The sequence below is a fragment of the Ochotona princeps genome, chromosome 3 (genome assembly GCF_030435755.1).
Source record: "Ochotona princeps isolate mOchPri1 chromosome 3, mOchPri1.hap1, whole genome shotgun sequence".
In the NCBI taxonomy this organism is placed as follows: Eukaryota; Metazoa; Chordata; class Mammalia; order Lagomorpha; family Ochotonidae; genus Ochotona; species Ochotona princeps.
The window spans coordinates 12,239,476-12,261,847 of NC_080834.1; the positions used below are offsets into that span (position 1 = coordinate 12,239,476).

General features: G+C 40.1%; 1 protein-coding gene across 21 annotated transcripts in view; it reads left to right on the plus strand.

The window, feature by feature from the left end:
- MBNL1 (muscleblind like splicing regulator 1) overlaps positions 1-19,326 on the plus strand; it is a 191,252-nt gene extending 171,926 nt beyond the window's left edge. For 9 of the 21 annotated variants that reach the window (XM_058661445.1, XM_058661461.1, XM_058661455.1 and 6 more), the window contains 7 exons: positions 389-646; positions 1,840-1,893; positions 2,750-2,903; positions 9,870-9,905; positions 10,601-10,695; positions 13,673-13,747; positions 15,933-19,326. In XM_058661445.1, coding sequence (XP_058517428.1) covers positions 389-646; positions 1,840-1,893; positions 2,750-2,903; positions 9,870-9,905; positions 10,601-10,695; positions 13,673-13,729 — 654 coding nt within the window. In that variant the 3' untranslated portion in view covers positions 13,730-13,747; positions 15,933-19,326. The remainder of the gene's footprint in view (positions 1-388; positions 647-1,839; positions 1,894-2,749; positions 2,904-9,869; positions 9,906-10,600; positions 10,696-13,672; positions 13,748-15,932) is intronic. The other 12 variants (XM_058661458.1, XM_058661449.1, XM_058661459.1 and 9 more) reach the window with 10 other exon arrangements.
- The last annotated feature ends 3,046 nt before the right edge of the window (positions 19,327-22,372 follow it).

Genomic DNA, 22,372 nt, shown 5'->3' on the forward strand with positions numbered 1-22,372 from the left:
CGCCCGACGCTGGTATGGGATGCTGGTGTCCTGGAAGGGGTTTCCTTGCTGTGTTGAGCACCCACTCCTTGTTGCACCCGTTCCAATCAGTAGATGGCACAGTGGTTTCTTTACTGGCGCTGGTAACTTGGATCACTCAGGCAAAGTGATGTCTGCCACCTTTTCTTAACTGTCAAGTTTCTGTTTTTCCCTGGGTCATTAAGAAGTAAGCATATCAGCATAATCTCAGTTGTTCCTGAGTTGATAGGGCGGTTTCGCTTTCTTTTTCCTAAGTAGTTTCACACAGTGTGCAGTGATGTTTTACTCGCTCGCCTGTCAGTTTTATCGCCAGTCCCTGGTGTTCTGGTTGTTCTTGTTGACTGAGCTGTGCGCCCCATTGCCTTCCCAGGTGTGCCGGGAGTACCAGCGTGGCAACTGCAACAGAGGCGAAAATGATTGTCGGTTTGCCCATCCTGCTGACAGCACAATGATTGACACGAATGACAACACCGTCACCGTGTGTATGGATTACATCAAAGGGAGATGCTCTCGGGAAAAGTGCAAATACTTTCACCCCCCCGCACACCTGCAAGCCAAGATCAAGGCCGCGCAGTACCAGGTCAACCAGGCTGCAGCGGCTCAGGCCGCAGCCACCGCAGCCGCCATGGTGAGTACAGGTCACCTGCTCTCTTGTTGCGAGGAACCCGGAAAGCCCAGTGAACGAACTGTGTCTTACTACAGGCTATCCATTTATTAACCTCTTTTTTTGTTTTTTTCCAATTTTTGCTGAAAATATGTTTGTTCAGGTATCCCAGACAATATGAATTACCACTCCCAGCCGTGAGGCTGGCCCTCAGGCGGGTCAGAGCGCTCCTCCTCCTCGTGGCCTAGCTCTTTAGACTCTGTTGCATTCTGGACGTAGGGTTTCTGAAATTTCCGCTTCGTAAAGAGCCACCCAGCTCCTTCTCAATTTACCGATTTTGCCGTTCCTGGTCTTCCTATTTCTGTGTGCCGTTCAATCAACCATCGTTTCCCCCTGGTGCGTTCTTCCTCACATCAAGGCTCACCTTTACAAGTGTCTTGCTTTTAAAAATAGCAAGCTGGAGCTCTGTAAGGGAAATGCTTCGACACAATTATTTCTCGAATCAGCTACAGGATTTTCAATGGTCTGCCAGCTACATGTATTGAAATGATACAGTGGCGTAACAATGACTGTAAATTTAGGAAAGCTGGACTATGCCATGATCTAGAAAGGAGAAAGCAAGCTTGGAAAGCCAGGAATTGGACCATTCGGCACAGACACTAGGCTCCTAAGGTCAACTTTACTGTCCTCTGGTAGCTGATTTTAACCAGTCCATTCTTTGTCCTTTGCTTAGCTGTTTTATTGTTGTCCTTTTTTTTTTTTTTTTTTTTTTTTACGTAACTATATGAAGTGAGCCCTAAAACATTAAAGAAAAAAATCACTGTGTGGTTTCTCCTGGCACGATGCAGCAGTCACGAGAGAGTTCTTCTCTGTGTTGGTGTATGGATACTTGAGCAAAAATACAGAAGGCCGACTCTCTCCTCCCCTCTGCCTTCCACTCTTGATTTGTTTTTTCTGTTAGAGTATCTTGTTTGTAATTAACTACAGAGAGGAGTTCTCCTCCTGATAACAGCTCAATAGTGCCTTTATTGTGCATGCTTAGTCTTGTTATTCGTTGTATATGGCATTCGGATGATTTGTTTTTTTATTTGTTTTTTTCTCACCTACCCAAAAAATGCACTGCTGCCCCCATGATGCACCTCTGCTTGCTGTTTATGTTAATGCGCTTGAACCCCACTGGCCCATTGCCATCATGTGCTCGCTGCCTGCTAATTAAGACTCAGTCGGCTGTCAGATCACTGAAGCGACCCCTCGAGGCAACCTTTGACCTGGTACTATGACCTTTCACCTTTTAGCTTGGCATGTAGCTTTATTGTAGATACTAGGTTTTTTTTTTTTAATCAGTTTACAAATATATATTCCTTTCTCTGTTATAAAATTGAAAGTACAATGAAAAAAAAAAAACTGAGTGTGGTTTCCTGACGGATTGGTGGAAAGACTATAATATGAACCGATGTCATGTGACAACAGATTGTGCAAGCCCAGCAGCCCACATTCAGTTTAACTACAGTGTAAAAATGTTCTAAAGAAATACTTGGAGGACCTTAAAGTGTATTTTGACTGTTATTTTTATGTACCTGTTGGTTAGCATGGCTCTAGTGGTAGAATCGTGACTTTTTAATATTTATACGTTAGTATGTAAAAGAAGAAGAATTGCATGCCCTGGGACATTTGCATGTGGAGGCAGCGGGGGAGGGAGGAGCAGAGTGGGATGAGTCCGTATTTTATCTGCTGTAGTCAGTCTGTACTATTAACAATTAACATTGCTTATACTCGTCAGCCTCATGTAGCTCGCAATGCAGCTTTCTTCTCTCCCCAAATCAATGGCTTCTCACAGAAAGCCCGAAGCATTATGGGACGTAAAACACTTTAACACACTGTAACATGTGCTACTAGTGAGGTTTGGTAATGGACAAAAATAATGCTTCCTTTAAAGCTTGTATCTTGCTTTCCCCGCCCCCCACCTTTGATTTTTTTGTTGATTGGATCTCCCCCTCCCCCCGGGTAGTTAAATGCCCTGCTGCTCGCTTGCTCGTGCTTGCTAACAATTTTAGCCTTCTACTGATTTTTCTTTTTTCTCTTCTCTTTTTACTGGTATTTGTTTTTTTATACTCGTTCACTAAACAGGGAATTCCTCAAGCTGTACTTCCCCCATTACCAAAGAGGCCTGCTCTTGAGAAAACCAACGGTGCCACCGCAGTCTTTAACACTGGTATTTTCCAATACCAACAGGCTCTAGCCAACATGCAGTTACAGCAGCATACAACATTTCTCCCACCAGGTAAGGAGCTGGGCTGGGTCAAAACCGTCTGATGGTTTGTATAGAGTTCCCCTACTAGAGCAGACACACCACAACTCCGATCTCTTCCTAGCCGTAGCTCAGGCGTCAGGTAAGGTGCTCAGCAGTGGGGGTGGATGTGGCGATCTCGTGTGGTTTCTCTGAAAACTAAGGATGTTAGGTCAGCGGAACGTGCGGTGTCAGTCACGTGTGCCTCCTGTATTTCCTTGCATCTGTGTCATTTGGAATTGAAATGCAATTTCCTTCTCTTCTCCCCTTTTCCCCAACACTGTTATGTGTCTGTCAGGCTATTTGATGAATCATTGCTGCTGTAAGACCCCTTGCCCACCTGATGATACAGTTCATTGGAATCATATGAAATGACTTTCAGTTTTGATGCTTCAAATTTTTCAACAATTTGGTTTTCAAGGTAGAGAATAAATAACTGACTTTATGTTTTAGAGCTCTTAAAAGGTGCTCCTTCTGGACCAGTCAGTACCCGATACCAAATTATTGTCATTCAGAAGCTAATATTGAAATACATCTGAAAGCCAGTGATATTGACGTGTGTTGAGTTTTACAGTTTGTGGTTTCGCTTCATTTTCACCTTGATCACATACACAGGCCTGAATTTAAAAGTTAGAAGCATACAAACGACCGAGCAGATGTCTGCAAGATTTATTATTTTCTACTTTGAATTCATTTCATAAAAGTACACATTGAATTCCTCACCATGTAGCACTTAGTTAATGAGAAACTCTAATATTACTTTCCTCTTTCCATCTTAATATTTAAGAATACCATTGAGCTCAGAGATACTTGTAATAAAATCATTTTTAGAAGGTGTATTTATTTTTACTAGAAAGTCAGATTTTAGAGAGGAAGAAAGAGAGAAAGATCTTTAATCCACTGATTCACTCCCCAAGTGGCTGCGATGGCCTGAGCTGAGCTGATTGAAAGCAGGAAGGCAGAAACTTCTTCCAGGTCTCCCACGCAGGTGCAGGGTCCCAAGGCTTTGGGCTGTCCTCTGCTGCTTTCCCGGTCCACAAGCAGGGAGCTAGAAGAGAAGTGTAGCAGGCAGAAGTAGAACTGGCACCCGCATGGGATCCTGGCACATGCAAGATGAGGACATTAGCTGCTAGGCTACCTTGCTGGGCCCATAATAAAATAATTTTCATAAGATTTATTATTTTTATTGGAAAGTCAGATACAGAGAAAGAAAGAGAGACAGAGAGAAAGATCTGTGCGTTGATTCACTCCCCAAGTGGCCACAATGGAACCCGTACCCATATGGGAAGCCAGGCATGCAAGGAGAGAACTTTAGCCACTAGACTACTGCGCTGGGCCTATAAAATAATTTTTTAAGTTAATATTTTTAATATTTTTTGCTGCTGAGCACATGTGTTTATAGAGTACAGCTTCAAAAATGGTCCTGTTGTATGCAGAATAAGTAATAAACTTTCTGAAAAAAATACACTTATTTATTTGGAAGATTTGGAGAGAGGGAGAGAAATACCTTCCAACTGCTGATTGGCCAGTGGCCAGCTTGGGCCAGCTTGGGCCAGCTTGGGCCAGGCTGATCTGGGAGCATGAGCTGTGTGACCATCCTTTGTGCTGGTAGCATCTCTGCAGAAGGACTTTTGGTCGAGCAGAAGATAAAAGCATTATTAATTCAAACAAAATGTGCTGAAATGCATTGCAATATGCTGAAGATTGTATATATTTCCACTTCTATGCATTTTGCATCAAAGATATTTTGTTCTTAATATCTGAAGTCATTGCAGTCATGCAGAGTACCACTTACCTACACCTTGGTTTCAAAGTCGGAAGCCGGAGGTTGACTTTGATTACCCATATAATAAATAGTAGAGATTGCATGATAGTTTAAAACACATTTTCTTCATTACGTAGGAAGGGGTCTCTAAATGTAGTGATTGGCTCCATGGACATGCAAAACATTGTCTGTCAGAAGGGAAGAAGTTGGTTGTAGTGAATGAAAATCAGAGCCCTTACGGTCCAATCAGGAAACATTAACCAGTAAAGCCAGAAATAAATGAGGAGCTATGAGGTGGGGGAGGCCCCGGGGAGCAGGGCTGTTCTGAGGAAGGGGGGCAGTGTTCAGATGCAGGCTTGGGTTCTTGTTTTTATTTGTTTGTTTATTTTGCTGTTGTTATGTTATTTTGTTTGTTTTGCTTCCAAGACATACCTTCCCGGCAAGGTGTCAGGAGCTGTGACCTGCAGAGCCCCTGTGACCACAGTCCCTCCTGAGAAGGAAGATGGCTTCTGTCTGTGCCTCCTAGGGCTGGTAGAGCAGAGCTCTGTAACTTGACAGAGTAGCGCTAAGGTATCATGTCCGTGGATAGAAAGATTTTTCTCCGGATATTCTCAGCATCAGTACGTCTGTAGTTGAAATCTCCCAATTTTTTGGATTTTTCTCCTTATTCCAGTATCTCAGAATCAACTTGTGAGAAATAAACAGATCTACCCTGGGGAATCCTTACGTCATCTCATGTGTGATACAGAGAAGACGCAGCTCATTTTCCACATCCCAGGTTATTCTGTAAACAGGTAATACAGGACCGTATGATCACAACATCCCACCTGACTTGTGTCCTTTGGGAGGTAGGAAGAAATGAGGTCATTTATTTATTATAACTCAACTTTTTGAAGTGCTGAAGTCTCTCGCCTCATAACGGGAGGCAGGTCCTGCTCACGGGACAGTAATGCTCCCGCGTATACAGGCTGAGCTGCTGGCAGAGCAGGGTTTGGTTGCAACCCAGCCCCACTGGTTACAAAAGGAGCTGGACTGTGAGTGTCAGCTGCTCGTCCAGCCATCTTCATGCTTCTATTTCTCCAGTGTATTTTATCCTTAACTTCCTTTTGTTTTTTTTTTTTCTCTTTGGTCCTTTTCTGCTCCTCTCTCTGCCTTCCCATCTTCTGTTCTCCCCTGTTTTCTGACCATTCATTGCTTTATTCAACATGCATTGATTGCATGCCAGATAGTATACTGATATCTGAATTAGCAATTGCAAACTCACAGCCCAAGGGCCAGATCTAGTTTGCATCTTTTAAGAACCTGAGTATAAATCTTTCCAGTGGGACACATCCTCCCCAGTTCCAGCCACGTCTAACCTGTGAGGCCAAGTTGCTTCATACATTCTGTTCAAAAGAGCAGCTGCTTTTGGCTGTTTGTCATGTGCTATGGTATACTGGATGGTTTACATACAGCTCTTTTCCTGCAACAACCCCAAAAGGTTAGCATTAGTATTCTGGGTTTTTTTAAACCAGTGAACACACTGGGAGGCTTGCAAGGGTTCAGTGATTTCCACTGCCCCCACCGGCCCCGCAGCCTCAAGTTATATAGCTTGTAAGGCATAGATGTCAGGGGGTGGAACTCAGTCTTTATTGATGAACCATCTCTGAGCCTGATAGTTTATAACCTCAGTTATCAATTGAAAGAGAGATAGGAGTGTTAGATTAAGATCTAAGTGACGATTAAATCCAATTCACTCTAATTTCAGTTAATCGGGTAGAAATGCGTTTCTCAGTGGTTGTGTTGTGAAATGAGGCCCCTAGTCTCCATTCTTCAGTCACCATTGCTACGATTTCTGTCCATGCTTGGCAAAAACTCTGGAAGACAGATCCTCCGTGGGTTCTGTGACTGCCTTGTGGAATAAAAGCCTCTCTCCCATGCTGCTTGTGGTTACGTGAGGTCCCTGCGCCCTGAGCACCTGCTTTTGCTAGGTTGTTGTGGAGGAACAGGCTCCTTGCTTAAGTAACTCCCTACGGTCCTGCAGGCTGCCTGCTGCTTCCAACTGCAAGAATTTTCTTAGACCTTCTAACACCGTTGTCTGTCATCATCAGAATACTTTTCTCTCTCCCTAACATGTGTTGACTTCTGATTTCTAGAAAGGTAAAACTAAGTTTGCTTTAAACAACTTACATTCTTGACTTGGCTTGTGCTATAATTATCAGAAATTAGGAAAAAAAAAAGCTTGTAAACATTCTTAGGTGATGGTACTGAGCTGGAAGTAGGGGAATAGGATTTGATTGTGTGTTGGCTTTTTTCCTAAGATTTATTTACTTTTTATTGGAAAGTCAGATACACAGAGAGGAGAGACAGGAAGATTTTCTGGCCGCTAACTCACTCCCCAAGTGGCCGCAGTGGCTGGAGCTGAGCCGATCTGAGCGGATCTGAAGGCAGGAGCTTCTTCTGGGTCTCCCATGTGGCTGCAGTGTCCCACGGCTTTGCATGGTCCTCAGCGGCTTTCCCAGACCACAGGCAGGAAGCTAGGTGGGAAGGGGACACCGGGACATGAACTGGTGTTCATATGGGATCCCAGCGCATGCAGGACGAGGACTTTAGCCACTAGCGTATTGCCCCAGGCCTTGGGATAGGATTTTTTTTTAATAGAGGGAAAACAACTATTTCCTGCTTGTCCATCTTTAACTATAATTAATAAATGTAAAAAAATAACAATGAGTTACTTTAGATAAAAATAAATAAGGCATGAGTTTTAAGGAATAGTTCAACTGATTGTGAAATTTTAGTTCTAAAATGATGTTTAATTTCAGGACATCTTAAATCAGTCATATTTCTTATCATAATAAGCTTAAATAAACCTGTTACCGCATCCGAATTCCAGCTCCCAGCCAGCTCTGCATTATAACACTTGCTCTTTATTCTACATCCAGCCCTTCCCTTAAAGTAGTTTCAATTGTGCATACATTTCATTTGTAAATTGCCATACCAGTTAGTTTTTTTTGCACGAGCTTACAAATTAATTAAAAATTTAATTTTACAACTTGTGTAATTAACTAGCACACTCATCAGAAACACATCATTCTGCTTTGCAAATGTATTGGCAGTGGTAATTGGAAATTGGCAAATGCAGTCACTTAAATAATGCCTTTTGCTGAAAGCTGAGAAAAAACTTTAATTACTTCATTATTAATGAATCCATCCGTGTGAAATAAAGATGGTCATTGTGGTCATTTCAAAAATGATTTTGTAATGTTTGGTAAGTGGGTCCTACAGCATTATGTCTTCATATTCGTGAATTATTGCACCCTGGCTAGTATTTCCATTGCTGCCTCCTGTTTCTGTGTTGCATCTCCCTCTCAAAACTGTGTGCGTTGGTTATAGGGGTAAGAAGGACAACAGTGAAAGCTAAAATTCAAATCATGAAAGCTTTAGGGCTTTAGAGAGATGGTGTAAGGTTAATGCATGTTCTACATGAGACACAGCAGGCAAACTGCAGCATAAGAAATAGCACAGTTAAAAATTATCACTGTAGTGCTTAAACTGGATTTTGATAGTCCTTCAGTAACTTGTACTCTTCGTTGTTCATCTATTCTTTCCCAGTCTTCTGGCCTTCTAGTTAGAGGGGAGTGGTTTCTGAATCCACCATTAATTTTGCGTGCTCCGCTGTCTCAGATGAACTTCTTGTTCCTGTGTTTGCTTTCCCCAATGTTTGATGCATCAGTAGCAGTAGTTGTGGAAATCCTGTGGTTTATTAAATACTGTCTGCCAGTGTGCTAGCACTGCACCTGCACGGATGCTTCCCTGTGTTCATCGCTGGGTCTCACTGCTGGTCCAAGGGCCAACAGTGTGATTGTGGCAACAGACCAGTTGCAGCTGTTGCAGGGATGCCAGTAAAGTGGTGTGTGTTTCAGTTCAGTGTCTCAGCGGCAGCTTTGTTGTGTAGGGCCCTCCATGACAAAACTCAGTTAGTTGGCAGATTCTCTCCTAGCAAATGTTCATCCCAGATGCTGCTAGTATTTAAATAGGATCTGCCAAAAATCTAAATAGAAATGTAAAATAATTTGATATTTTCAAAGCTAGAAATCTAAAATAATCTCCTAGAAAGAGCGTTGGCCCTTCGTATTGGAAAGTGTCCCGTGCTTGATAAGATTATCTTTTTTGTGTTGTGTGCTGCAATTAGGGACCAGTCATGTAATCTGCTTTTAGACTTACGGTCAAACGATTATGAGCAGCAGTGGTAACACTTCATCTTATGAAATCTGCTTCTTTATTATTGCCCGCTCCTCGGGTTTTTATTGAAGTCTGATTAGCAGATTTTTTGTATGTGAAATCTTATGTAACACTTCGCTGTTCCAAGAAACCTTGAAGGTGGAAACCAGCAATGAAAAACAGACTGTTTTCCTGGATATCTGTCCCCACATCCACCAATTTTAGATGCAAGAAATTACATCTCCTCTAAGTGTTCTTGCTGTGTCATTCCAAACTATGCAAACATGGACATTTCACTTTTTTTATGCTTAATTTATTGCTTGGTGTCCCTCTAAATAAAAATTCCTGTGTGGGCGATTAAAACCCTTCTCTGTGTGGTTACTGCTACAGTTAGCAGGAGAGGAAAACTAAGGGAATGAAAAATGAATGGTTGGATTCGTTACATTAAATCAGTTTTGTTCATTGAAATTACCACCGTAATAATAATTCATACCTCCAATGATTTAACATGTGTTCAACCTAAAGAAAACACTTGTACATTAGTATGTTAGAGTCAAAAGTAGCATAGCAGCCAGATGGCTAGTAACCAGACTAAAACAAAATTCCAGTATTATTCTTCAAAGAATCAAGCAGGTGTAAATTTGTTTCCCAAAATCCTTGTATTAGAGACAGCAATTAAGAGAAACAAAGTGTACCAGCACACAGTTCAACTGGCTTTGACCTTCACCTGAGACTGGTTCTCACTGATCACTGTGCTATTGTACGATTTGATTGTGCTGACAGTTCAACTGGCTTTGACCTTCACCTGAGACTGGTTCTCACTGATCACTGTGCTATTGTACGATTTGATTGTGGTGACAGTTACATGCCACTGTTCCCATAATAACAATTTTTCTTCTTTGTTCAAATGAATTTCCTAATTACACGTGTGATGGGATGTTTTAATTCTTTTCCCTTTTCAAATCCACCTTCCTGTTGCAATGCATGATGGGCAGGCTCAATATTGTGCATGACACCCGCTACAAGTGTTGGTAGGTGCCGGCTTTGTTTCTTGATTATCTTAAACCTATGGTGCACCTCAAAGCCCCTCAAAATCCACTGCTAAGTTTAACTTGTATCTATTGGGCAAGTCCATTTCCCTTTTACTAACACCTGTCAATTAAATGTCATTTTCTATTTAATTGACATGGACTCACATAAATGTTTTCTTTACACACAATGGTTTCCTTTGTCACCCTTGGTGGATTTTGATTGGACTATGAGTTCTGGTTTGTAAAAAAAAAAAAAAAAGTAATAAAAAATAATAAAAGTAATATACTGTGTATTTTTATAATAGTGAATAAGAAAAAGATATTTTCTTCAGATAACTGTGTCTATGAAGTAAATACCTGTATTTCAACTTAGATTTTGAATGTCTAACTATGAACACAACATAAAATTCTTGTTTTGACTTAGCGAATTAAGCCTGTTCAATTTTCTTGATTGATGGTAACAAGCTTTTTTTCCCCTTTTTTTTTTTTTCCTCTTTCATCCCCCTCCCCACCCTCTCCTTGGAATGCTGTCCTGCTTTGCACTGTGATTGCATGTCACTCGCTGGTGATGATGTCCTGCCACATGGCTTCTCGCTGTGATCAATGCCATGCCCAATTATCTCCTCCGTGTTGCCATGGTTTCCATATTGCTACACTCTTCTGTATGTTTGCTTATATGATTTTCCCTCCGAAAGTTCCCATGGTGCACGGTGCTACGCCAGCCACTGTGTCCGCCGCAACAACTTCTGCCACAAGTGTTCCCTTCGCTGCAACAGCCACAGCCAACCAGGTTTGCTCATTTACAGCTTTGTTTCTTAAACAACCAATTCTAACAGGGCTCAGTCCCACAGCCCTTACGCACATGGATTTCCCATTGAGGTCAGCGGGAGTCGTGTGTCCGTGAGGGCTGTCGAGGGTGCCTTAAGACGCATGGGGTTTCAAAGATACCTCTTGTTGGCCTACACATTCTCTTTGATGAGCAGCAGAATGCTTTTGTGCCATTTGTAAATGCTCCCAAGTTGTCGCAGCTCCATTTCTGAAGCTACTAAAATGATATTTACACAAGCAATTCTTAATTTGGTCTCAACCAATGATAAAGATGTTTTGGCCACTGCAAACCAGAGGCAATTCTAAAAATTTTACTAAAGCAATTCGTGTCTATAATTTTTCAGTTCTTGCCTACATTCTTGATGAAAAATCAAATATGTGAATATGCATGCCACAAATGACCGGTCTTGTAAATAGTTTGATTTAAATGGATGATGACTTGACTTGTTTGATAAGCACATTACAGATTGCCAAGCAGTACGGTACAGCACCCTCAAGCAGATTTTTCAGATGTTAAGAAAACCCAAACCTCTGTGCTCTTATTCTGTAATTGTCCTGCATTAGTAGTGTTGGAGACTCATGAAGAAAAAAAAAAAGTATGGCGGATTGGCACTCATTCTCTATCCTGTTCAAGTGTGCAGCATAACAGTTCTGTAACAGTTCTTAAGTAACAGTTCTGTTTCAGAAAGTTACATTTTGCAATTCTAGTAGTGGCTACGTAAGTTACATAATTATTTGAAATATTTAACTATTTAAATTGATTTAGCCTGCACTTTTTAACCCTTCTTAAAAATGCATTCGAGAAAATGCTGGCTGAATGAAAGTTACATTTATGAGCAGTGGATTTGGTCTTGAGTATATAGAAATGGTCATCATGAAAGCAAAGGTCACCAGGGTTGAGAGTAGATGAGAAAGTTTAGAGCTGAAGCAAATTGCAGGTGACCTATGGGCTCAGGGTCAATAGAGTTAAGTTAGTCTTAAGAAGGCTGCTACTCAATACGAATCAACTGTTTTCCCCTTGAAAAAGGAAACCATTTAAGAGCCATCTGCATTTGTAATTATTTCTACGAAGGGCAACTACCCTTGTTTCTGCAATGTAGTTGTGTACCACTGATGAAGAACTTTTAGCTTTTAGTATAGCCATTAAAAGTTTTTAAAGGCAGAGTTTTTCTATTAAAAGTTTTTAATGGCTACATTAAGTGGAAGGTTCTTCATCAATGGTAGCAAAATCCCAAATGTTTGAAGCAAGTTTTAAACATTTCTTGGCAAAGAGTCGTTAGATTTTCAGAAGCTCGTCCAAGTAGGCCTGGATTTACAGTAACTCATCAGACTCATTTACAAGAATGCTAGATTGTGCATATGTGGCATGTTTGTAAGTAATGTTTGGCAGAAATAATGGAATCAGTACAATCCATTTGTGGTACAGATCAATGAAACTGAACACTCGTGTACCATATATGACAATAGAATTGCTGGTGTAAGCATAACTATAGCAAAGCAAATTTCAACATGCCCTTGGCCACCTGGGTTGTAGGGGACACTTTACTTTTTGCATTGTGCTGTGACCATTTCATGCGTAATCTTGGGTCTTCATACTATTTTACAACCACAAGGAAGAAAAGGAATGGATATAAATATATATCTATATATACACACATATATTATATCTACATATACATACATATGTATATGCCTACAGTACATTAGCAATGCTGGGAATAGCTGATGCTACACAATGCAGCCTGCATGCTTGCAGAAGTTTATAGCTGGCCCTTCATCTGCATCGATTGGTGTTGAAGGTCCTTGGTATGTTTCGACAGCCCCATCCTTGATGCTTCTACACTGTTGGGTGCAACATCCTGTCCTGCAGCAGCAGGAAAAATGGTATGAGAAGCTTCATTATGCTTGGAGCACATTTTCGTGCCATTTGCCAATGCTATAAAATTGTGTAAAAATGTCAGCTAAGAAATGGAAGTAAAACAGGGACAGAGTAATACACATTCCAGACTGTGGATTGTACTATGTTGAACTAGTCCGGGATGCCTAAATTGAAACAATAACAAAATGTCTATGTATGTGATGCATCGTTCTCCCATCAGTCTTGCAGAAATGGGAAGAGTGTCATTTTACAGAAGAAATTTAAGTTTCTGTTAATTCGCTGCTTTGGTTGAGGTCACACAGCCAGGAAATGGATGAGCAGTGTTAGAACCCGTGCTCTCGACCTACTGATGGCCTCAGCCTGATGTGCTGCCGCTCTCGGCAGCCTTGGATGTTGAGTTGGAGGGAAATCAAGCTACGAAGTGTCAAGTTCTCGACTCTCTCTGAGCTTTGGAAATAAGCTGTCTCTATTCTGGTTTCTTATACTAGTTCACTCTCAAGTTCTCTAATTCTCTTGCCCATCTAAATATGAAATTAAATGTACAATCAGGATTAAGAAATGTATGGTAAAGCATAAGTATACTCTTATCCATTTGTTTTCCAGTACTAAAATAATTGTTATCTAGTAGTTTTAATTTGGAAAATTACTGCACACCCTATTATAAATGCAATGTTAGAAAGTTAGCTGACCGAAAATAAGCAAGACATTACCAATCTGATTTCTGAATTTTTATTAAATAACTGAAACCACAGGTGTGTGTGTGTGTGTGCGTGTGTAGGCCAACAAAAAGGACTTCTTTCAATTACTACTATGCATGAATTTTTGGTAGTTTTACTTCTCTTACTTCCTAAAAGCCAATAATATTTATGGTATCGTATTTAACACAAAGATTTAAAAACAGTGAGTTGCTATTATTAACTTGTGATATTGGACAGATAAGGACTATCACCTCACAGCTGAATGTCACTTTTCTTTAAAAATTTTATATTAAAATGTTTTCATCTCTTGGTTGTTGGCTTGCTTGCATGGATCATTCATTAAATGATTTTTTGTTTGCTAGATACCCATAATATCTGCCGAACATCTGACTAGCCACAAGTATGTTACCCAGATGTAGAATTTCCATCACTAAACAGTAAGTTCATTATGTAATACGTAGTTGTATATTCATGATGTTCCTTCAAAAAACCAGTTGTGTACTACACTTAAAATTTTGCAGAGTCTTGGAAACAATATTTGTATCGAGCTCATATTTTTATTCTAAATGGGTTTTTGTCGTGAATTTTATAGTTACTATGTTAATGTTTAAATATATAAATACTGTATAGAAAGCATTTTTAAACTTCCCTGGTAGAAATGAGCACACATAGTGATAACAGTATGGATTAAAACTAAGTAGAAGGTGAAGTTCATGTGCTGGTGGTTTTTTTGGTTGGTTGGTTTGTTTTCCACAAAAAAACCAGGCAGCAGGTATTTTGGCCATGTCAGCCACATGGATTCTGTTGCACCTACTGAGCCCTGTGGCTGTAGCCTGAAAGCCATCAGAGATAATGTGAGATACAATGCGTGTGGCCATGTTCCAGTGAAAACATAAAAAGAGGCAATTTGGATTTGGTTCACAGATTGTTTGGCTGATGCTGACAAAGATCATCACTTAATTTGTTTGTTTATTGCTCAATCCTAAATGAGAGCACGTACCACCTCGAACATGGGGTCATTTGAATGGAAAGAACCTGACTTAAATAGTTGTGCACACTCGTATAGTGTGACTATCTATACATTTTTATGCCAGAATGAATATTAGATACTTCAAAGCAGTTGCCTTAGAAGGTCATAAAATTTTGAAAATGTTGCCATTGCTCAAAAATGGCCTTGAAAGTTTTACTCTTTTTGTAGAGAAACATTGTCTTCAATGCTTCAAAGACAATGAATTAGAGATGTAAGTTCAGGATAGCACATTCAAATGAGAGAGGTTTGCACAAGTTTCCTCTGTAGCAAAGAAAAGAGAGGACTTCTTCCCCAGTAGAGTCAGAAAATAATCGAATTCTGACCACACAGGTCCTACTGTGTAGAGAAGGAGGGTGTCAGGTGCAGGAGAGACTCAAATGATGTTGACCGAGAACCAGTTTGTGGCAATAGGCACCATCAAGACCCAGAGAAAGACAGAACCTGGACAGGCATAGAGGGGACAGCTTGCGCCTAGGTGTGCATTCCGGAAAAGTGTTTGTCAGTTTCCTACACTCTGTCAACAAAATCCCAATGAAAAGGTCCCTGATTCTCAACAGTAGTCACATTTATACCACATTACTCGTTACTTTGTGTTTATACATTTGGAAGAATAGGCGTGTATTGATGGGATTAAAATCTAGTTTCGAGCATTTATAGTCAGCTGGCTGTGTCTAACATGTATGTTGCAGCTGTTTAATTTCTTGGCAATAATTAATCCAGATTTTAAAAAAATGGATACCAAATGACCTGAAGCCTGTCAGTAATTAGCAGAGCAGTAGGTTTGTCTTTACTCAACTTAGGCGATTAGTGATTTATTCATTTAACAAAATGTTTCATTTTCATGAGAAATTGCAGTTATTTAAGCTGGTTATTGAATCAGCAAATTGATTATTTCTTTTGTTTTTGAAGTCATATTCTAAAACATTTTAATATGTAAAGTTTCCCTGATAAGAGTAATTTCCATGTAAAGTAAAACAACTCACAAATACATTGTAGCATCTATTAAAACTTAATCAGAAATCATTCCTTAATTCCCACGGAATCATTTTTATTTTTTGGGAGTTTAGAAAAAACCCTTTGAATGGCTAAAATATCCACTTAAAATATGTTTAAGAAGCATTACGTTGATCAATAACTGAATAAAGTATGTTTAATAGGATTGTTGCATGGATTTAAATTATTTAGGTGAAATTGTTACTGTTGAAACATACTAAACTAAGTAGGTTCAGATCCTGGCCCACAATGACAGTGGTAAGAGAGGACACGGTTCCAGTTGATCAGTATTTCCTTGCCCAGGGGCCACGCTAACCTCTGATTTGTTCCAATTTCGTATATGCAGCTGAAGCGAGCACACAGTTGCTTGGTGTTTCAGTTTAGTATTTATTGTTACATTTTTGAACAATCCGTACTTTCTTGGAATTGAATTCTTGTTTGCACCTGCGAGGTGGTTTTTGTGTTTCCGTGAAGACCTGATAACCTGTGAACACGTTGTTCAGTCAAGAAAGGAAATGTGCATAGTGGATCTCAGTGTATCCTGAGAAGTCTTTTAGATGGGTCCTGCTGTAACAAGATGATCTTCTCTTCCCTTGTAGATCATACTAACGAGCCAAGGACAGCGTGCTTGGTTAGAGGAAAGGATGAGGTCATTAGCCATACTGTATATACTGTCAAGCAACACACTCAAAGCTCCCTCAGCCACAAGACTTCCACGTATTGCATGTTAAGCAGAAGAAAAGACAACCTGGAAATCCACCGCACACTGTTGCCTATACACTTTGTACATTGAATTGAGATTTGTGCTGAGGTGATATTCCTGTCTAAAAGAACAACATTGTCTTTCTTTTCTAGCACAGAGGTGTGCATTAAAATATGCATACCTAATTAGTTTCCTATATACTCATGCCATCTTGAAAAGACAGACTATGGTGTAACCATGATTCTATTATGTATTGGTACGTCCGTAGACCAAGATATAATTTTAAAAAAAAAATAAGTTTATTTCTTTCAAGGTTTACAAATAACAAAGGTGCACCTTGTATTTAAAATTGCCATTATAGATGAGAGCATGCATGCAGTCATTTTTGTTTAAGAGTAATATTTTTAATGTAATAGATTGTAAGCTGTGGAGAGGGAGGGATCTGACAGAGATGAATGTGCCAAGCAAAACCACAACTGTGGATATTTTAAAGCACACCATGGCTTTAAGTACCATGTTGTTAAGGATTCTCATGAAGTGCCATAGACTGTACATCAAATTAGAGTATTATTTCTTCAGTGTTACTGTTTTCAGAGCCACGTTTTGTTGCTTATTTGCTAGTACTAATCAATCAAAGGGCACCATAGCTTTTTTTTTTTTAAACCAAAGCTGTCTCAGAAATGGGCGATTTAACTTTACAGTAAAAATACACAGCACAACACAAACTCTCTCATCACAGATAAACTCACATCTACTGGAAATATATATGATAGAGATATATAAAATTATTTTAATGCATTATAGTGTAATATTTATGCATACTATACTGTATAACATGTTATTCAAAAGGGATACGCCATTTCTGAGACACGATAACAAAAAAATATTTGAGGAAATTATTTTGCTTCTATTTATAGCTTCTGTCAAAAGTCAAAAGACTATAAATGCTTTGCAAAAATGGTTTCATGTTTGCTTGAATACTTCACACAGTCACATTCAGAATAGTGACTCTAAACAGAGAAAGCAGCGCTGTCATCAGATGCATGATAAACCAAAAGATGAAAATGAGATATGTTTAATTAACCTAGTAATTGGGTGGGTTAAGTACATGGGTGAATTTTATATGTGACTTTTTTGTTTTGTTTTGTTCAGATTAACTGCTTATAGCCTTAGAAAGCCTTTTACAAAATTAAAAAAAAAAATAGATGTGCATTCGGTTTTTAAGAATGGATTCATCCAAAGGAATTCCTTTTTCTGTGGTTTGGATGTTTGCAGCTAGTAAAGGATATTTTTGCTCTGTTCAGCAGTTCTAAAAATTGCTGACGTAGGGGCCAGGTCACTGGTAGTTACAGTATGGAATGGGAGAAGTGAGAGTTCGGTTCTAGAACTTTCCATACTTCCAAGTTTACTGCAAGTTTTTATGCTTGAGAGAGATGCTTTCTAATATAAGACTGATGTGTTGATTTTACTGATTGTACTGTACATCTATTAAAGCCTTAGATTATTACATTACGGGTTGGAACCCATACCAATGTAATTTCAATCGTGTTAAAAGAGAGTAATGGTGACTTCACATGTTATTGTAGTTAGTTGCATTATAGAATATTACTTATTTTTCTTGTTAAAATGTAGTTTTTCATTTCCTACATTTAGTAGATTTTCATTTTCTATTAACAATTGAATACCATTTCAGTTTATAGACTATTGTTTTATTAGATTTTACCAATGAATTTTTCAAAATACAAAAAAATTAGTTTTTCCTTCATAGCATACTGTTTTGAATTACATGTAGTGTCATATGGATATTCGTATTATTGTTAACTAAATGATTTCTATTTTACTGATTTAATATTACAGTGTAAGAATGTCGGTCATTGTTAGTTCCTGTCTAGTTTTCATTAAAAGAACAAAGATCTTTTATATGGATATCTTATAAATATAGAATCATTGCTAAGTAAGAAGTTAAGTTGTTGCTATCGCAACAATCCTGGCAGACAATTGAGTAATATTTTGATGATTTATTTTGTTTGTAATTAGTTATTATAAGAAGATCTAGATCCTAGATATTAGAATAAAATTTATTTTCTACTGTATCCATTTCAAATGTTAAAGTATTGTTTAATATTTTTGAAATCCCTGAATATCAGGCCTTGTTATAAATAAGCTGCATAATCAATAAATAGAACAAGGGACTTTTTGTTGATAATCCAAATACTCAAAGTTTACGTAATGAGAATTATCGCGTGTGTGCAAACTCTTGAGGGTTGATTATGCTGCAGTTTAGCATGTTGGAACGTCTAGCGCGAAGGTTGACTTTTTGCACTTCTGTATATAGTCAAAAGAGAGAAACCTGTATAATAGTAAGATCTTATTTTGAATAAAAACGTCTATAATTACAAGGAGTTTTGTTAAGGCGAATACAATGACAGACTGAGCAAAATGGCTTGCAAAAGTGGCACAGAGTTAGCACTCCATACCCCTTCCAACACGTTGCTTTGCTTTTTCGTGGACAGCTTGTAGTTTGCCAGGATTTTTTCAGCTGGGAAGATATGCCATGCTTCCGAGATCTCTCATGACTGACAAAAACTCCATTGGGCCAAATCTGCCTGAAGATCATTACCAAAAATAGCAGGTACTTCGACCATTAAGGTGAAATCATGGATCAAATATTCCTTACATTTTTCAAAACTACTGCATGTTTAAAACTTCAACAAAAAAAAAAAAAAGAACTATACTAAGGACATCTATTTCTGCCAATTTCAGTGGTTTATTGCTCACAAAAAAAAGAGAGAAAAATCTTCAAAACAAGTTATCAACTTTCACAAAATTTAAACCATAAGCAGGCAAACCAAACAGCACACCGTAGCTATAGTTGTTATGTGATTGTTTTTTAATTGCTATAGGATCCTGTTCTTTCAGCAGGTGAAAAGCTAAAACACAGCTCAAATTTCACAGTTGCAATTTTCAACTCAGAAGCACTCAGCAAAGCAGACGGCGTTGATGGGCACTTGTTTAATGAGTTCGGGTATCCAGCCCTCGCTGCGGCTGGCTAATCACGTTGCACTTATCCGCAACCCGACTATTTTCATCTGCTGATAGGATAAATGTGCTTGGTTTTACTATTATGTAATCACAACTTACTTTCTGCTTGTAGTTGCTTACAATTATGTACTTTTGTCTTGGGCTGCAATTTGTTTTCCGCTTATTTTATTATTACTGCAGTAGTTGACTTTGCTGTATGGAAAAATAAAGTGAAATTGCCCTAATAAAACTTCTCTTTCTTAAGTATATTTCTGTATCTGAGCCTCAGTCGTGACTCCTTGGCGCGTCTCCTGTATTGCTGCACGCGGCCCTTCATGGACCCGCGGGTATATGTGCTTGTCATCCAGTACTGCCTACAGTGCTGCCTGTGCTTGTCACCAACCAACCCTTTGATGCCAAGATCCTGCATCAGGACGTGTTGTCAGCTGGTGCCCAATATTTCCTGAAAAGGCTAAATCTCCCTTCCTCTAAGTGCTGTAAGTTCCAATGGAAATTATTTCAGGTGTATGGGGGGCTGTTAGGGAATAGTTATGAAAACAGAAAAAGCGCTTGGCTTAGTAATTCTAGGTCAGCAGGTTCTTGGCGAGGAAAGCGATGCCCGACTCCTCCAGCAGGCAAGCACTGGAAATCCAGCAGGCTACGGAACAAACTTGATCAAGAGACACGTGAAGGCACTTGATTCAATATTTTACATGTACCCATTGAGTCAGGCATAAGATGTGTAAGTGTGTGTGTGTGAAAGAGAAAATTACTAAATGTGAATGGAAAATGTGCTTGAAGTGAGGCCTGGCACTCTGTTCTGTCTTTCCACTCTGCAGTTCCAACAGATAGCCAACAAAAGTCGGCGTTCCCATGAGAAGTTACTTTATGTTAACTCTGTGGGTTGGGATTTGCTCCAAAACCGCAGATTCTCCATTGTACGTGACATTTAAAATGTGTATATAAATGTATGTATGTGTGTATATATAAATATATATATAAATATATATATATATATATAAAATTTATTGGAAAGCCAGAGTGACAGAGAATAATCCATCTTCCACTTATTGACTCGCTACCCACGTGGCTGCCACAGGCAAGGCCAGCCTAGGCCATAGCCAGGTACTGCCACACGAGCGGCAGGAATACAGACACTGGGGCCGTAGCACGCGGCCTTGGAGCCTCATTAGCAGGAGGCTGGATGTGAAGTGGAACAGCTGGGGCTGCAGGCACGCCGATGTGATACGCACATCCTACTCTGCTGTACTCTGCTGGGGGGGTGTGTGCCTGCCTAAAAATACAGTTTCGATGCTTGGTTGAGTTCTGTAGGGCCTTTATTTTTTCTTAACGGGCCCAGTTGTTTTCACTGCCTCTCACAAAAGAGAGGCTGGCGTGGAAACCATTCTCACAGTGTTCTTGAGGAGTATTGAAATGTGGCTCTGGCCCGTTAGTGACAATAGTTCAGAAAGCTCTTTATTCAACAAAAACTAGTTTAACAAAAAGTTATTGTAAATTGTGAAATATTGAAATGAAACTATTAGATGATTAATGATTTCTATATTCATGCATTTTTTAAAAAATCGTATGCGAGATACTGATTGTCCAGACAACTTACTGTACTGAAAAAGTTATTACTTCAGAGCCCACTAGGGGTCCTCAGCTCACAGGATAGAGTCCTCTGCTAGAAATGAGTTCCTTTTCATTTGGGGAACAAAAACGTTTTCTAAAGCTGTTTCTTCGTTACGGCTCCTTGGTGCTCACGGATTTTACAGTTTGAAGGTCAGTGATGTGGATACAAGTATAATTTTACTGAGGCTTGCTTTTTTTTTAAAGATTTAATTTTTAAAAGAAGTCAAATATACAGAAAGAAAGGTAAGAGGAAAGTGGGTGCGACCTTTGCACATTTTCTTCTTCCTGTGTCTGGGGGAGGTGGGGCTAAAGGGGAGAAGCAATGCCTAGTCTCCCTAATGTCTCAGTACTTGGATATGGGGAACAGTCACCGATGTCATCCCAGGTCCCTGATGTGGAACATGTTCTGAGCGTTCTACTCAAGTGATTTTGATGGTTCTGAGATGCTGTTGATATCGACGCTCCTAGGATAAGGAGATCCTTCCAAGGTCAGTTGACTGCCATAATTCACTTCCGAGTCTCCATGTGCCCAGAACTTTGCTTCACTGGGGTAGTTGATCTTTTTTTTTTTTTAACCCTCCTTCTGCAAACCAATGGGTGCTGCAGCCTAGCCCAACATGCCCACCACATACTCAGCCTTCACATACACACACCCATACACAGGGGGAGCTGCAGTCCATTCAGAAGGACCCTCAATAACCCCCACGTACTTGGACAGGCCCCCAGTTCTGGTTCCTGTGCCTGCCAGTATGTGTAGCGAACTGGTCTGGTCTATCCCATATCCCATTCAGATCTTGTATAAGTCATTGGGCATGGAAATCTTACCCAACTCAACCAACTCCACCCTCCAGGCCACACCCATGCCAGTGGGTGCTACCTCCTGTCCAGCAGGCCATCCCAGCCCCAGTTCTGGTTCTCATGCTCACCAGTGGAGATTGCAACCCATCAAAAAGATGTCCACAGCCTCTCCATTGAACCCACTCCTTGCCCTGGATCTTGCACTCTCCAGGTGTTTCTACAGTCCAACTTAGCAGGACTTGCCCCCAAATTCCGGCACTTACCAACATGCTGTGGCAAAATCCAACCCATCTGCCTTTATTCTGGCTCATACCTGCACCAATAGATACACTGGGTTAATCCAGCCTGGTTCTCCTAACCCAGTTCACATCTAGGCCAACAGGTGTTGTAGCCTTGCCCAGCCTGGTCTGCCCGCAGTCCCAGCTCTCACATTCACCAGCAGGAGGGAGCAGAAGAGTCCCCACTACTCCCATACTGGGCTCACACACCTCCCTTGGTCTTGCGTGTACTGCTGGGTGCTGTATCCCAATCTGTCATTGCCCATCTCACCTCTGAATTTGCTGGCAGGTGCATTAGCCTGGTCTGACCCAGTCTGCCACCATTCCAGCTCATGCTTGCAGGGGCTGCCATCCACCCTGCTGTAGTCAGCGCCCAGTCCCAGGCCTAAGGTGAAATGGCTGGTGCTGAGGCCCGACCTGGCCTGTCCTGCACCTCATCCTGGTTCTCAGATCTGTTGACGCTTACTTCTTAAAAGCTTTTTATTGAATGCGTTGTTCAACATACAAGTAAAATAGCAGGTCACAACAATGAGATTTTATTTGCTACTCATTTAGAGTCTCAAGAGTCTGAGCCATGAATTTACATTTGAGTTAGTCCACTGTACTG